This window comes from Psilocybe cubensis, chromosome 6 (assembly GCF_017499595.1).
Source record: "Psilocybe cubensis strain MGC-MH-2018 chromosome 6, whole genome shotgun sequence".
NCBI lineage: Eukaryota > Fungi > Basidiomycota > Agaricomycetes > Agaricales > Agrocybaceae > Psilocybe > Psilocybe cubensis.
The window spans coordinates 3,390,964-3,405,655 of record NC_063004.1 but is presented as its reverse complement, the minus strand read 5'-3'; the positions used below and the strand labels follow the sequence as shown (position 1 = coordinate 3,405,655).

The following is a 14,692-nucleotide window of genomic DNA, read 5'->3' as shown; positions in this document are numbered from 1 at the left end:
TGAGCAATACTAAGAAAAAATGGCAAGGAGAAATAGAGATGGGGGTTGATGAGACCGAATCAATGCTTACTTCTTATATTCTCATTTCGGTATTGACATGTTTGGCGCATCTCCTATGTGGTCAGAGAATTAAACAAACAAAACGCGTCTCAACGCGTCGCGAAAACGTCCTCACGAGGTGCTGTTGCAGCAGTATCTAAATTACAGGCACTGATGAGTGAAATATATCATATCATTAGCCCTTGATCATGCAAATGAGACCAGAAAGAGGGTCTGTGCTTCATGAATAGCAAAGTCTTTATAGTTCTATATGTACAGGCATGACATAAAAGCCTACACAGGAATGGCGATAGGAAGAGGATTGAAGATGGTGGAAGCCAGTCAAAACCGTCGTTATCGATAGCAATTCCGTCACATCAGTCACAAAGCGGACCTTGAACTTTGATTTACTAAGCGTAATCGGACAGGGCCAAATACGACCGACTAGTCGGGTCGTATTTCAATTCTGAAGGTCCCTAATCCTCCCCTTTCAGCCAACCTCAATGACTACGTATTTCATCTTGAAAACCACTTACACTAGTCATATCCACGGCGCGTACCTCTCAACAGCGCTCCAACTCATTTCATTGAGATATTAACAATATATGAGCGGCCCAACACAAAGTCTGGAGCGATGGCGTTTGGTTAGGTTTTGGGTTGAGGAATAACGGCGATTTAGCTGAAGGAATGCTAGGTGAAGTCTTCCTGTTTGTTTTTCTCAATCTGCGGTGACCGAGCCTTTGAACAACAAGTATACGCTGCTCAACACAAAGGTTCTGTTCCTCGAGCTATAGGCTGGGACTATGATGGCGTTGGTCTACATGCCGGGAGGAAAAGAATGCGAATTCAATTGAAGGTATAACAGGTGACGTTATTCCTTTTTATTCTAGCTCAATTCACAGCGTGCTATGATGTTCATTCCGCCAGCGGTCTCTTCTCTCATCGTCTATGTCTTTCTCCGCACACGAGTCGATTTTGTCTTGCTCTGCGGTGCTATATCCATCCTCGTTTTCACCGTTCTTGCAATGGACCTGGTCCTCGAGGTCTTCGTTATACCTCGACAAAATCACATCCTCTATCCTCTCCTACACACCACACCCTCATCGCGTAAATCGGGATAGGGAAGCGCCTACAAACACAGTTCCTAAACCACACCGCATCACATGCACCCAATCGGGTATGACTGTGATCTTCGTGTGGTTAAGCTTACTATCCGTTGAAAACGCTTCGTTATCCCAGACTTTCTTCTGGCTGTGCAATGCTACGCTCATACTCATGTTAGCTCTTTGCGCTTTGATCTTTGTGTTATGTCTTGTCCTCTGCTCCGAATTCCCGTTCCACTTTGCGCCACCATGTTGTAGCTGACCCTCATGGTGTAACTGTTCATTCTCACAACCTAAACTCTGTCTCGTATCTGCAAACCTGTGACCCACTTCTAACAACCTCTGCACAACCCAAGACGATTCCTCTTCCCGTGACATGCCAGAAGCGCCTAATCCCAGCCAGTATATCCACGCTCGAAACGGCCCTACACATCTATCGCCTGGCCGTTCGCTATCCGAGTGTGTCGGAAGCGTAATTTGACCTGTCACCCTAAGAATGTAATCAGATCCACCCCGCCCCACTTGCTGATGAAATGTGACAAATTTAGACCACGTATATAACACGGTATCGCAGAGACGAGGGATCCGATGTAGGCTTCTTCTGTGTCACTACCACTCACGCTCGCCGTGTCTTCTTTGACTGACGCTAAACAATATTTGATTGTCAGAAAATGGAAAACATCAACGATCCAGGGCTTCCGGAGAGGGTTCAAAGGTCACTGTATGGGTTGTTTATAGGGATGTATCTGTCTGCGATGTAAGTTTTGCTACCTCAACCTACTCAATCCGCGTATATTACTGAAAGTTTGGTGACAACTGCACTTTACTTACAGTGTGTATGGCCTAACGACATACCAAACGATTTATTACCTCCGGAAAGCAAAGCGAGATCGTAAAGCTCTACGCAGCATGGTAAATCCTTCCAAAGCATTTGTCGCAGCCATACACATACCATCATTGACGCTGAAGATCCGTGTCACTTACAGGTTGTGGCCCTCTGGTACGTCTATCATATCAAATATAACTCGACGAGATTGAGTTCTTAACACTTTATCGATGCAATGCTGCTTAGGATTCTGAACACCGTTCATGCTATATTCGGAGCTATCGGATTCATGAATTTGATCTCACAAATGCTGTGGAGTGATGGATCTTTGAGCTTTGTGTTCGAAAGGCAACCTTGGTGAGACTCGAAAATGAATTCATGAAGAAAAAGGTGATCATGGTGATACATGTGTTTAGGACGCTGGTGGTATGGACCATAACTATCCCTAATTATTGTACAATCTAATGGGTTACAATATCCAGTTGACGTATTGGATGATGGTGCGTGAAAACGTTATATTTTCACTTCTGTAAGTAAGGGCGTGCGCTGAAGATTTACATGAAGCCTTTCACGGATATCTTTGTTAGATGGTGACTCAGCTTCTTGACAAAATAGATAGATAGTTTGACGTGTTCTTTTATAGGTTTTACTGTGTCCGCATCTGGAGACGTAGGTGCCATTCTACCATTCTATTATAGCACCTGTCACTGTTGATACGCTATAATTTTCTAGTCAGCAACAGAAACATCTGGTTAACTGCGATTTCTGTGAGTTAAACTACTTCAACCTACCACATATGGAAGTCCTGATATGATCCTTTTTTTATAGGGTGTCTCAAGCCTCGGGCCATCGGCTGGGGCACTAATTAAGTACCTTGCCTCTCCTCATGTATAACTCACAAATATTTCCACTGACATATTGTCTTGTAGACTTTGGGATTAAAATGTAGATATATTAAAACCACCTTCATATCCTTGCTCACCCAAAATGATTTGTAGGATAAAGGAAACGTGGATAGAGAACCTCAACCTAAAAGTAAGAATCGCTAGCCATTTGCATCTTTCAAGCACAACTAAACATTGACATGCCACAGACTCCTATATACGGAATAATTACTTGCCTGTTTCTTGCAGACCTTATCATAGCAGTAACAGTCTGCGCTCTTCTCTGGCAAAAACGATCGAAATCAGCTGTGTCTCTGAATTTCTTCAATCTCCATTTGACAGGTATCTGAAGCGTCTGAGAGTTTTACTGTGGCAGAACAACCTCCGTGATCAAAACTTTGGTTGGGTACACCCTCACAACGGGAATTCTGACAAGCTTTACGTCCCTCGCTGGATTAATCCTGGTGCGTACATTGCGCGCAATCTAATATCACCTCGAATATACATCTCATGGTGATAAACTAAAACCCCTCCGGCAGGCGCTTACATACCGAAGAACTCTGGTATATGTTTCATTACTCAATACACTAGGAAACGGTCAGTACAGTTCGTCATTTCAAACGCTTGTGCTCCTCACTTAACACATACTCACCGCGATTCCACACGGTCGCCAGTATACACCAGCGCACTTCTTGCATCACTCAACCGACGTGATAGAATACGCAAAGCCATGGAACCTGATTCTGGTATTGTTAGCATACCTCTCCCAGCCGAGTCGCATGTAGAACGGAAAGGGAAAGATTCAGAGCTCAGCGCGATAGTATTTGGTTCGTCTGAAGGTGGCTTAACTAATTTAGAAGAAGTTTAGTTGATCCATTGTAAAATGTATCTTACTGTACTTCGATTACCAACATGAAATATGTACATGAGCTTCATGGTGATACCAAAGAGAACATGAAAGGATTTATTCAAGACCAATGCTGAAGCCAATCGGAGATTGCCGCCGAACGTTGCCACAGTGTACAAACATATCCACACAACACGTCCCGAACTATCCCGATCCCCGAACTCATACATTCTTCTTCTGCACATTGCGCTCAGCACTGGTTGAACGCCCCCGTTCGTCTAAGGTCAATATCGAAACGTTGAGCGCGCGCAGTCACCCTGGCCTCTTCCTGAGCACACCCGTCTTCCGTGTCGCTTTTCTTGTTCCAACCATGTGTTCCATACTGTTCCCGCCTTCACCCGCCTTCTGACTCGTCCGTTTCCCATATCCCTGGCAGTTCTGGCGCCATCACACCTGAATGCTCTACAAAGACATTGACTCTGTCTTTCAGAATGCTGATTTTGATCTTTATATTCTCGGCATACCCCATTTCTACCTCCTGGAAGCGCTGATTGCCCCTGGGCGTTTATTTTCCTTACACCCCGTTATGCGCGGTACCGACTTCAATCAGTGCCACCTTGGACGTGTTCTATTCTCTGTGCTTGGTCTCATGTATAAAAAATTGACTTGTACATTGTGCCACCGTGACGAGACTGGAAAGAAGAACTCCTTTCTGATAACCTAAAGCTGGACTGAAGATTCTTAGCTGCAGGCTGTGTATCGTATAAAGGTTCTATTATCAGCAACTGAATACTTGTATACGGGGATAGAAAGGCTGAACGATGCATATTCTCGGATGTGGAACTGAGCCGTGATCGAAAACGTACTTACTAATGCTCTCACCGTCGTACACAAGTCTATACGTATGGCTCTTACGATAAACGATACACGATTGCACTATCCTGAAGATTGACCTCATGAAGGTGTGAAGATGAGCAGTACACTCTTTGAATCATTGTTCGTCTCACCTCTCAGTGCTATAACAGGAATGGTTGAACACGATGCAGGAGCTATTCTTATGCTGGACAGCTTGGAATTTGAGAAGAGCTAAGGGCCAGTACTTTGCATCAAGTTCTATGGCACGTCTCTTTGTGCACCTCATTTTTTTTCTTGGTACCACCATCTCAATCTAGTTCTCGGAACGGCCCAAATATTGATGTAACGAGGTACGTTTTATGTCGCTATCAGTATCGTTGAAGTTAATCCTCATCTGTATCTCCGAGGCTCGGATATGAAACGTAGATTATACAAGGTTAGCTACAGAATTCAATCATATTTGTGAAACCCCGCCCTATGTCCATGGTTCCCGGAGAAAGTCTAACGAGAATCAGTAAGACCCAGATTAAATCATTCGTTCGACAAATATTGCTTTGTAGTCATGACTTTGTCTCCAATACACCTTGAATACATAAAGATGGGAGAGGACTGTCAAGCGTCGCCTTTCATTCCTCGAATACCAGGCTACGTCGTGCGACGGCCATCACGGTCTCTATATCTGCCCTGATGACGGATCTACAAGACCCAACCCTTGCAACACGAATCCACAAGTCTTTCAATGGCCTGTTCATAGGAGTATACCTCTCAGCCATGTAAGTGTATCACACACTTGCATATACCATCTCACAACATATAATGCAACCCGCTAAAACGCATCCATAAATTCAGCTTCTACGGTCTCACAACCTACCAAACAATAGTGTACTTTGACAAGGCTTCAGGCGATCCTGTGATACTGCGTCTTTTGGTACGTGAAATCTCCCAAGAGCTTCTTCATATATATGTCAGCTCAACAAGTCAATGTCTACATTCATTGGGGCATCCAGGTCATTGCAATATGGTATTTGCAGTTTTTCGGCCTTCATGAAGAACATCCCCTGATCTCGGATTCATAGGGTATTCAATACTCTGCACACTGTCTTTGGAGCAATTGGTATCATCGACACCGTTGGAGAGTTCCTTTCGGAGCCCGACAATTTCGCAGGAGATAAACTACCATGGTGAGATATTGAACCTCTGTTTCTCCTCAGGCGCTACAATTGCTTAAGGCATAATTCATTATAGGACACTGGGGGTGAGTCCTGCAGCGCCCCTACCTTTTCAGAATTTGACGAGGGCTAGATCACATATTGGATTATGGCATGTGTACACACTCTTTTCGTTTCATCCCTTACTGATAATACAACCAGCTTCTGACTGCTGTGATTGTGAGATGGTAAAGAGTTGAGAAATACGTTCAACCTGTCCTCGGATGTTAATTAGACTATGCGACAGGTTCTACTGCATGCGCATATGGCGACGTATGTGTCTCGTTTGGCTCTGTTGAGCGTATAACGTCATGTGATTGACCTTTCACTGAACGTAATGACAGTAAGCGACAAGCATACCCTTCTGACACTCGTCGCGGTAAGTAACGCCATCTCATGCCCAAAATTTAGATCTAACAACTTACGTCGCTTCCTGAGAAGGTACTTTCCAGCATTGGTCCTCCTGCTGGAGCATTTTGTATGTGTTTATTCACCGCTCCAGACGGCAACTGACCTTCGCCTGATCACGCATCTAGACTTTAACATCAAAATGTTAGAATTTCTTTAAAAAATACTTCCTATAATCTTCCCACGCTAAAAACAGAGATTAATAGGATTGGAGAGTCATGGATTGAAGACCTGGACATGACTGTGAGCCACATCGCTAAAATCACTCTCGTATTCCTGCTTCTGACGCCGCGCTGAAGGCCCCCATGCTCGGCATCATTGGCTGCCTATGTGTGGCAGATCTTATCATCTCCGGCATTGTATGTGTGCTCCTGTGGAGGAAACGGTCAGGGATAAAACGGTGATTCTGCTGCATCCCCTTAGTTTGCCTATGTCTAAACAAGGGTATCCAAACAGCACGTTGTCGGTGATCAAGACGCTGATTGGATACACGGTTACTACTGGGCTACTTACGAGCATCATTGCCCTCGCCGGGTTGATATTAGCAAGTCTATGATCTTCAAACAGATGTTTACCATTCTAACCTATCTAAATATGGAACTTCAGACCCTGGTATTTAAGAGAACGATGGTATACGCAGGAGTGATTAACGTCCTGGGGAACGGTTAGTCACCAATAATTCTTGTCTCGTATCACTAAGGAAGTTATTTGCAGTATACTCGAACGCCCTTCTCGCATCCTTGAACCGTCGAGAAAGGATACGAACTGAAATGCACCCTGAAACTGATATCATCAGCATACCCGTGCAAACAGGAATGCGCCCCTCGCGCAAGGAAAGAAGTGCCATTATATTTGCACCGCCAGAATTTCCCAATACTCGAGCGTCAATGTCCATTAAGCCAGAGGATATGTCATAATAAGATGAATCTATTAGCTCTATGGATTGCAAGATGTAATGCATTTAACTAAACTTCCCCCGTTTTGCTCAACACTGATTGGTTGCCATAGGTGTCTTCCGATGGCGCAAACACAATAGTGCCTATCTCTTTTGGTTTGGCGCCGGTGCCGGGCTGGGACCGTGCGCTGATCATTTCCATTGTTGGGTCCATCACACTTCGTATTCGATCTCGGCGGTTGAGGGAAGCAAGAAGTGCATTGGTATAAACTTGAGTAGTTGTAATCATATTAAATCGTTGAGTGGATTGGCCTGCTGGTAGAAAAGGGTACTTACTGTTCCCCAGCGAGTTGATTAATGCAACATAGATCATCGTCCGCCGGAATGTTAGAGCCTAATGTGTTTATATTTTCTTTCACATGAGATCCAAATTTTAGAATAGAATAACCATCTGGACCCACCAAGATCAAGCCGATGAGGGACGTAAAACTCGTAAGCAGGCCAGTAGTAAGAGTATATCCAATCAAAGTTTTGATCACCGATGTGGCTCTGTAGTTTATTAGAGCATGAAGACACTGGTCAGGTTAACATTATAAACTCACCGAGTCTGTTCTGATCGTGTTCGCTTATTCCATAGTAGAGAACATACTATTATGGCTATTATTAAGTCTGCAACGAATAAGCAGGCAATTGTTCCGTAGACAGGGGACTAGTCAATGGAGAGTAAGTCGTAGGTACACTTAAAATTGGGCAATCTCACCGTTAGGTTGAAATATTCAATCCAAGTCCGATCTATCCTGTGAAAGAGATATGGTTCGTTCATATGAAAATAAAAAGGATTTATAGCACTTACATCTTGATCCCGAAATCTAAGTCCCCGTTGAGGATGGTTAGATATCAATGTCAGAAGAGAGATGGCACATACACAATGCTCCAGCGGAAGGTCCAAGGCTTGACATGATCTAGATTGAATGGATACTAAGCATTCAAGTGCGGCGTGAGATATATGATGCTATTTAGTGTTGAGACTCACCGCTATTCCAGTCAGAATGTGATGTTTGTGGCTCACTTTGATGATGTTAGAATATCATGAATAACTAGAGCGCAAGAGGGCGTTGTGCTTACGTCTCCAAATACGGATACAGTAAAATCTATGGGAGGCTGATAAGCGCATGTACCGGAAACCAACAAATGCAGAAAAACTAGTCACCCTCTAACAAACATATCTGTAAAGGGCTGTGTGGCGATGATTATTACGAGTACAAGAAGTGGTGGCATATGATCGAACACACCATCATCCAGTACGTTAACTAATAATTAGCAGTGGTCAGGCATTTCATAACTTCTCGGCGTCATATTCTTAAAACCTTACCACCAATGTCCTATGTTTGTGCAGGTAGTCATTATTTCGTCCCATGAAAACGGACCACGGTAAATCTCACCATGGTTGCTTTTGAACGACAAACTCAAAGGACGGGCTCCACAGAATCTGAGAGACAAGATTCATTATACCAATCGCGCCAAATACTGTATGAAGCGTGTTCAGAAACCTTTTAAGATGAAGTAAGTTGAGAAAAATATCGAGATTGCACATTTCACTGGTTACGGACTCACCAAAGGATTAAAACCTGTCCAATAGCACGCGATTCAGCATCACTTGTTGGGATCATGTGGATTTCCTAGACGATCTAGAAGACCTTACTGTGCTACGGAGAAAGAACGAATCCCTCCTGGATCGTCGAAAGTAATATACTGTCTGGTATGTGGTAAGGCCATACAGACTAGGTAGTGACGGAGTCAGGTGTGGTGCAAATCGGTTACCATGCTAGTGAGAACCCACATCGCGGACAAATAGATCCCAGTAAAAAGGCCATTTAACGACTTTTGTACCCTTTGTGGCTGACCTAAATCACCGAGGCCATCCATGGCCTATGCAAGGGAAGATGGACTGTAGGTGAGGTCCCCTGGTAGACCGTAGACCGGAGAAACGGCCGAGAAGAAAAACACTGTCACCAGTCACTGTAAATGACCTGTTGTATTATATATCAACAGTCACATATGAGAAATTCGATCAATCCCCGCTCTATTCCATCTCCCGTGCCCGTAATTAGAAATCAACGTCTTTTGATTGGACATACACGACGTTACGTACAGGCGTTCGCTTGGGCAATTAGTGGCTTAGAGGCCAAGGAATAATCATCCTACTTCAATCTTCTTCAAGACTTCAACGGAAACAGAGGGCTCCCAACCGTAGTGCTCTATCTTTTAATTAAAGAAATTTACAGGAAGTGTACTGGTTAGCATGCTCTACATTCAACAACGGACGAAAAAGATGGAACACGATGATGATTCAAACATGGTTGAGGCCACGATCCGTCTGGAAATGATGTACAGTAGATCGGGCTGTGCTAAAGCCATCTGAGAAGAACCTCACCAGTACTGGACTCGGTCACATTCAGAAATGTAGAGTTAGTCATACGTCGAAGCATGAGCACACTGACACCCTTAAATTCCAGAGTAAATTGACATCGAATATCATTTGCATGTTAAAAATCTAAGCTTTCCTTAAAAATTTGTCGCAGCCTCTATAGGACAGTCTCCTCTCACTTCAAAAACAGTCGACGCGAAGTGGTCCAATTTACATGGCCAACGCAACATGTCGTTTACGATGAACACGAGGCAAGTTCGCTTGATGTCCGCCAAGCCCCTTAAAGTTCGTCACTTCGGGCCGTGATGATTACAAATGATGTTTGTTTACACCCTGACATACAAACATGCCCTATCGATGCGTAGTGAAAGCTCTTTACCTTCCTTATACCATCTATGATGCCCTAACTCTTAATGCATAATGAATTAATGGGTAGTAAATTTCTTTTACCTTTTCACTAATGAATGATAGATATTTATTACTATGTTCTCCAGAATGCATACCGCATGATCTCATGGCGGAGCAGTCTCTTTAAACGAAGCAGGCTTTGACACCAGCACTCGTCTTTGGGCGACCAAAAATCGATGAACCAAGCTCTAGCACAAATTAACCGATATCAAGCTGCTTTTTTGTGCTTATAGACCGGAGGATATTAAGGTCTGCTTTCATTGCAATTGAATGACGTCGACCGGATCGTGAGAAGATCCAAGTTAAAGGATGAAAGCGCACCGCCGTCGCCCGACGCGTGAATTACTTTGAAGTCATTGTTTCCTGATTGCACGCTTGCGCTTCAATATGCTTTATGCCTCATTGCTAAATTAAATATGCTTTCACGACTGAAAGATGGTGCCACTATTTACAACAATAGAAATGTTGTGAATGACTTGCGCTTTCATCTGGTGTGACCCTTGGACTCAATGGATGAGGACAGTATGAGAGTATAGTAGCCTAGTAGTACTGATATAAGTAATGGGTTCCGTTGAGCAGCAGTAAGTATCATCTTAAATCGAGTCCAAAGTACGATACCCCTAATCACTAATATCTTTGCATCTAAAATGGCATCGTAAGTTCTTCAGTTCGTCGTTAATACCATTTATCGTTTCTAATAATCGTGATACTATCCAGAAAATCCGGCCTCTGCGTCCTTAACTCCCGATGCCCCAACAAGATGTACTCCAGCGCCATCGACGGCCCGACACGCCGCGAGAGCATCCGCTCGCACCTTCACCAGTGTCACAATATCGTTTGCAGCCCAGGCGACGCTACTCTCATTGCATGCATGGCATGCCCGCCAATTCATGGACAACCGACTTATATTGAGAAGGGGGCTTTTCCAGAACATATGAACCAATGGCATTGAGGGATCCGCTATGATATTTTATTCGACGACGATAAACACATAGTATATAACAGAATTAATGCTTATATCACGCCGGACAAAAATGCTGACCAGTTAGCCTGGGTCAGAAAGTCGGATCGACTGGGTCACAGGTCCAACATGGACCGTGGCCCAGACTTGGACTTGGACTTCGGGGCTTGACCGAGATAAAATCTCACCGTGGCCCACATATGGCCTTTGTGTAAACCTCCAGTGGACTAGATATGTTCCACATATATTCCTGTTGTTGTACCATGAGTGACAAACATGGAGCTTAAGGGGAACCTGTGGGATGAGTCACCTGATTGGATCAAACTCGAAAACTCAGCCGAAACTCAGCTTGAACTTGGAATATTTGCGGCATATTGAGACTCATTCAACTGCATTTAACATCATTTGTGGTGGTGCATTGCTCAAAAAGATTTAAATGGTTCTCTATCACCAGAAGAATTATTGTTTAGATATTTATGAATATTGACCAAATCTCTAGTGCTTTAAACAATATTAGGGCTCTTCAGAATGATCAATGTTATATCAAATTTATATAGGGAGTTACTTGGATTACTTAGAAAATTAATGCCATAGTACCATGCTAGTTTATAATGAGTTAGAGAAGCTACTTAATCCAATTTTTTAAATTCAGTGGTAATTTACTGGTTATTTATCAGATTCTGTCAGCTGTGGCACAAACACAATGGCAATGACGGGCAAAGGTAACACTAAAATAACACCTACGATGGACCTTGCCTTGGACCTTGGGAAAATCTGACAAATATTCCCAGATTCATGTGAGGGCCAAGTCCAGGTCCAGGTCCAGGTCCATTTGGCCCTCGCTCCCAGTCGATCCGACGCTCTCGCCTGGGTGTTGTCCTGACCAGTGACGTGACTAGTACGGTGACCAATTACATAGTGTCACATATATGTTGTCACGCTAATTCATTATTAGTAGACTCAACAGTAAATGGCAAATTACTTGATTGTCTTGCGTTAGAACTCAGTGCGGAGTAGGAAGAAATATTAAACAATCAAGTAATATGTTATTTACTGGTTGAGCCTACTAATAATGACTTAGCGTGACAACATATGTGTGACACTATGTAATTGGTCACCGTACTAGTCACGTCACTGGTCAGGACAACACCCAGGCTAACTGGTCAGCATTTTTGTCCGGCGTGTATTGAACAACACATAGTATTGGAGTTAGGTCATGCCCAAGAGATAATTAGTAACACACAAAGGCGCCGTTTAGATTGCCGGCGAACATTTTTTTTCGGAGATTTGCTTTGTGTTCCAAAGGGTGCCGGATTATCAGTCGCTTTGACCTTCAGAGCCGACGCCTACGTCTTTTCTTGCCAAGTCTACCAAAATAGCTTCAATGCGGCGAGTGGCTGAAAAACGCAGCCCATCCTAATTTGTGCCACTCAACGCATTGACGGAAGGAATATAAATGTACCTTTTCCAAATGGCTAGATAGCAAGAACTTCATCGACAACTCAAAGATACCAGTCTTGCATCCGACAAAATGAGCTCCTATCAAGGGTGAGTAATATCCGACTCAACGAATATATTTTATGAGCTAATTATGAAATCCCAAGCATCACTACTCCTTCTGCAAGCCATGCGCTTCCGAAAGAGAGGCACCCAGCATCCTGTGTCCTGAACAAGGCCTGCAAGTACAAAATGTACGGATCCGTCTTGTTCATGAAGCCTCTCACAAAGGCGCAGTACTACGAATGCAGGTACCAAGCTATCCTCCGCCACCTCCGGGACTGCCACGGCATCGATTGCACACCAGGAAACACAACCCGCATTCAATGCCTCGGGTGTGCCATGTTCGGCAGAGAAACCTGGGTCGAACAGCAGAATCTCGCAAGGCACATCAACCAAGACCACCAACCACCTCCCTACGCCATTGGATACTGCCCTATTGACGATAACTGTCCCGAGATGGTGTACGGAGACAATCTCTTCGCACATATCATGTCTGCAGAGGATATGTACGTCAAGCGCTATGGCTTCTTTGACACCCACACGCAGAATTGTCACGGCATGAATTGCGGAGGAGAACTGCGGTACTTTCTCTGTCCAGACTGCCAGAAAGTGGGCAAACAAGTGAGTATTCGGGAGGACGAATATGCGCAGCACTACAACACCTTCCACCAGCCTCCGCCATTCGCCTTTGACCCGAAAAGGAGGTGAATATTTAGATGGATATGTTTCTGGCCCGTCTACCTGGCTAAATAATATAGATCAATTTAATTATCAAGCATTTTATCAACACTTGCCGCAGAATCTCACTTTGAAGACATCGTATACATACTCGAAAATACCTATCAACTGTTTATCCTCACTGGCATACTTCAGGCAATGATAAAATATGTCTCGAGCAAAGAATCAAATTGATTATATATATTTAGTATCAAGTTTAAAGTCTGCATGGATAATCCCTTTACCCAAGAATCGTCAGCTGTAAACAATATTTAATGGTCAAAAAATGTCATGTCAAAATGTGCGGACAGCGTACACTGTTACCCCATGTCGGGTCCGGGGGTATGATGGCCTTCAAAGAATGCAAGCAATGGTGCACGATGTATACGCCGTGGTGCACTGTGGTATAGCTGTGACAGGATTGGAAGAAGAGGAAGCCGCAGTGGTGCAGGCGGTGAGTGCGGTGGTGCAGTCTGTCGTATGATATGCATGTCAGTCAATCACTTCCCCTGTCTAGACTCGACATATTTACCAGTGAGGCAACTCGTCAGGTCGGCGGCGACGAATTGGACCATGAGTGCGCATGATACGAGGGCAAAGGCAGCGGAGGTGAAGGTCTTCATTGTGATATCGACTTGCGACTTGAGAGAGTGCTGAAGCAATGAGAGATTCCGGATTATAACCCGCCTTTTATGCATATTCTGGAGGCTTGGTTCACGTATAAATGGAATTGTGTTCCTTTTCTGTCTTCTTCCTTCCATCTCTACGCCCTAGAATTTTCATGCTATTCCATTTGTGACTATGCACGTTGATCTGAACCTTACATGTTAGTAGAAACAAAATGTTCCAAAACATAATATTATTCCCTCATGCTCAACATATAATCACGTAAATCAGAGCTTAGCAAAATCACGAATAAAGTTCATTACGGTCCTTCAATTCTAAGTTTTTTCTATGAACAGAAGCTTTCTTGATGCCTGAAACAATTAATTAACATAAACAAAACGATAACTCAGTACACCAACGGTACAATGTTTCTCAGCCACAACCCGACCAACTGGGACTCCACAGAATAACTGTATATTGCATGCGTCCCTGTATTTCTCTCCGCCTTCGCAATGGGAACCTACGTCCGGAAGGTGAGGAGAGTTTACATGTCGTAATCACAGTTGGTCTCCGCAGATGTCATGTTGCGCCGAAGCGAGTAACACCTTCAATGTCGCATACGATGACTCAATTTTCGGCAAGAAAGTGCAGAGTTTGTTGTACTTGTATAACGTTATAACATCGCTGCCGCAACAAGACGCATAGGGTATGATCGAGTCCCCCTGATGTGGCCATAAAATGATAGTTATCCTGTCAATTGTCTATGCCATTATGACTCCACTTCGACACCGTTTGTGGTACCATGCAAAGCGGGGATCAACTGCTATGACTAGCATCGCAACGTTTACTAGAATCTGCCGCTCAGATGACGGTTGGGACCTTTCAATGGTACGTGGCCGGTGGTCCCACTTACAACCATTCTAACGTAAATTATTGTCCTTTTCGGAGTTGAGCCTCTTCCCGCGATCGTTGCAATCAATGCCACCTGTCCTGTTACTATTAGCCGA

At 44.0% G+C, this 14,692-nt stretch overlaps 2 protein-coding genes across 2 annotated transcripts; one reads left to right on the top strand and one right to left on the bottom strand.

Moving 5' to 3' along the window:
* Positions 1–7,135: 7,135 nt before the first annotated feature.
* JR316_0007544 (uncharacterized protein) lies at positions 7,136–8,024 on the bottom strand (the record flags this gene model as incomplete). The annotated part of the gene is made up of 5 exons (XM_047893280.1): positions 7,136–7,335; positions 7,402–7,459; positions 7,527–7,614; positions 7,668–7,713; positions 7,991–8,024. 5 exons carry the CDS (start codon positions 8,022–8,024, stop codon positions 7,136–7,138), a joined length of 426 nt encoding a protein of 141 aa, XP_047748562.1.
* A 4,369-nt stretch (positions 8,025–12,393) lies between these two features.
* JR316_0007543 (uncharacterized protein) lies at positions 12,394–13,274 on the top strand (the record flags this gene model as incomplete). Its single annotated transcript, XM_047893279.1, has 3 exons — positions 12,394–12,410; positions 12,467–13,066; positions 13,139–13,274. 3 exons carry the CDS (start codon positions 12,394–12,396, stop codon positions 13,272–13,274), a joined length of 753 nt encoding a protein of 250 aa, XP_047748561.1.
* Positions 13,275–14,692: the final 1,418 nt, after the last annotated feature.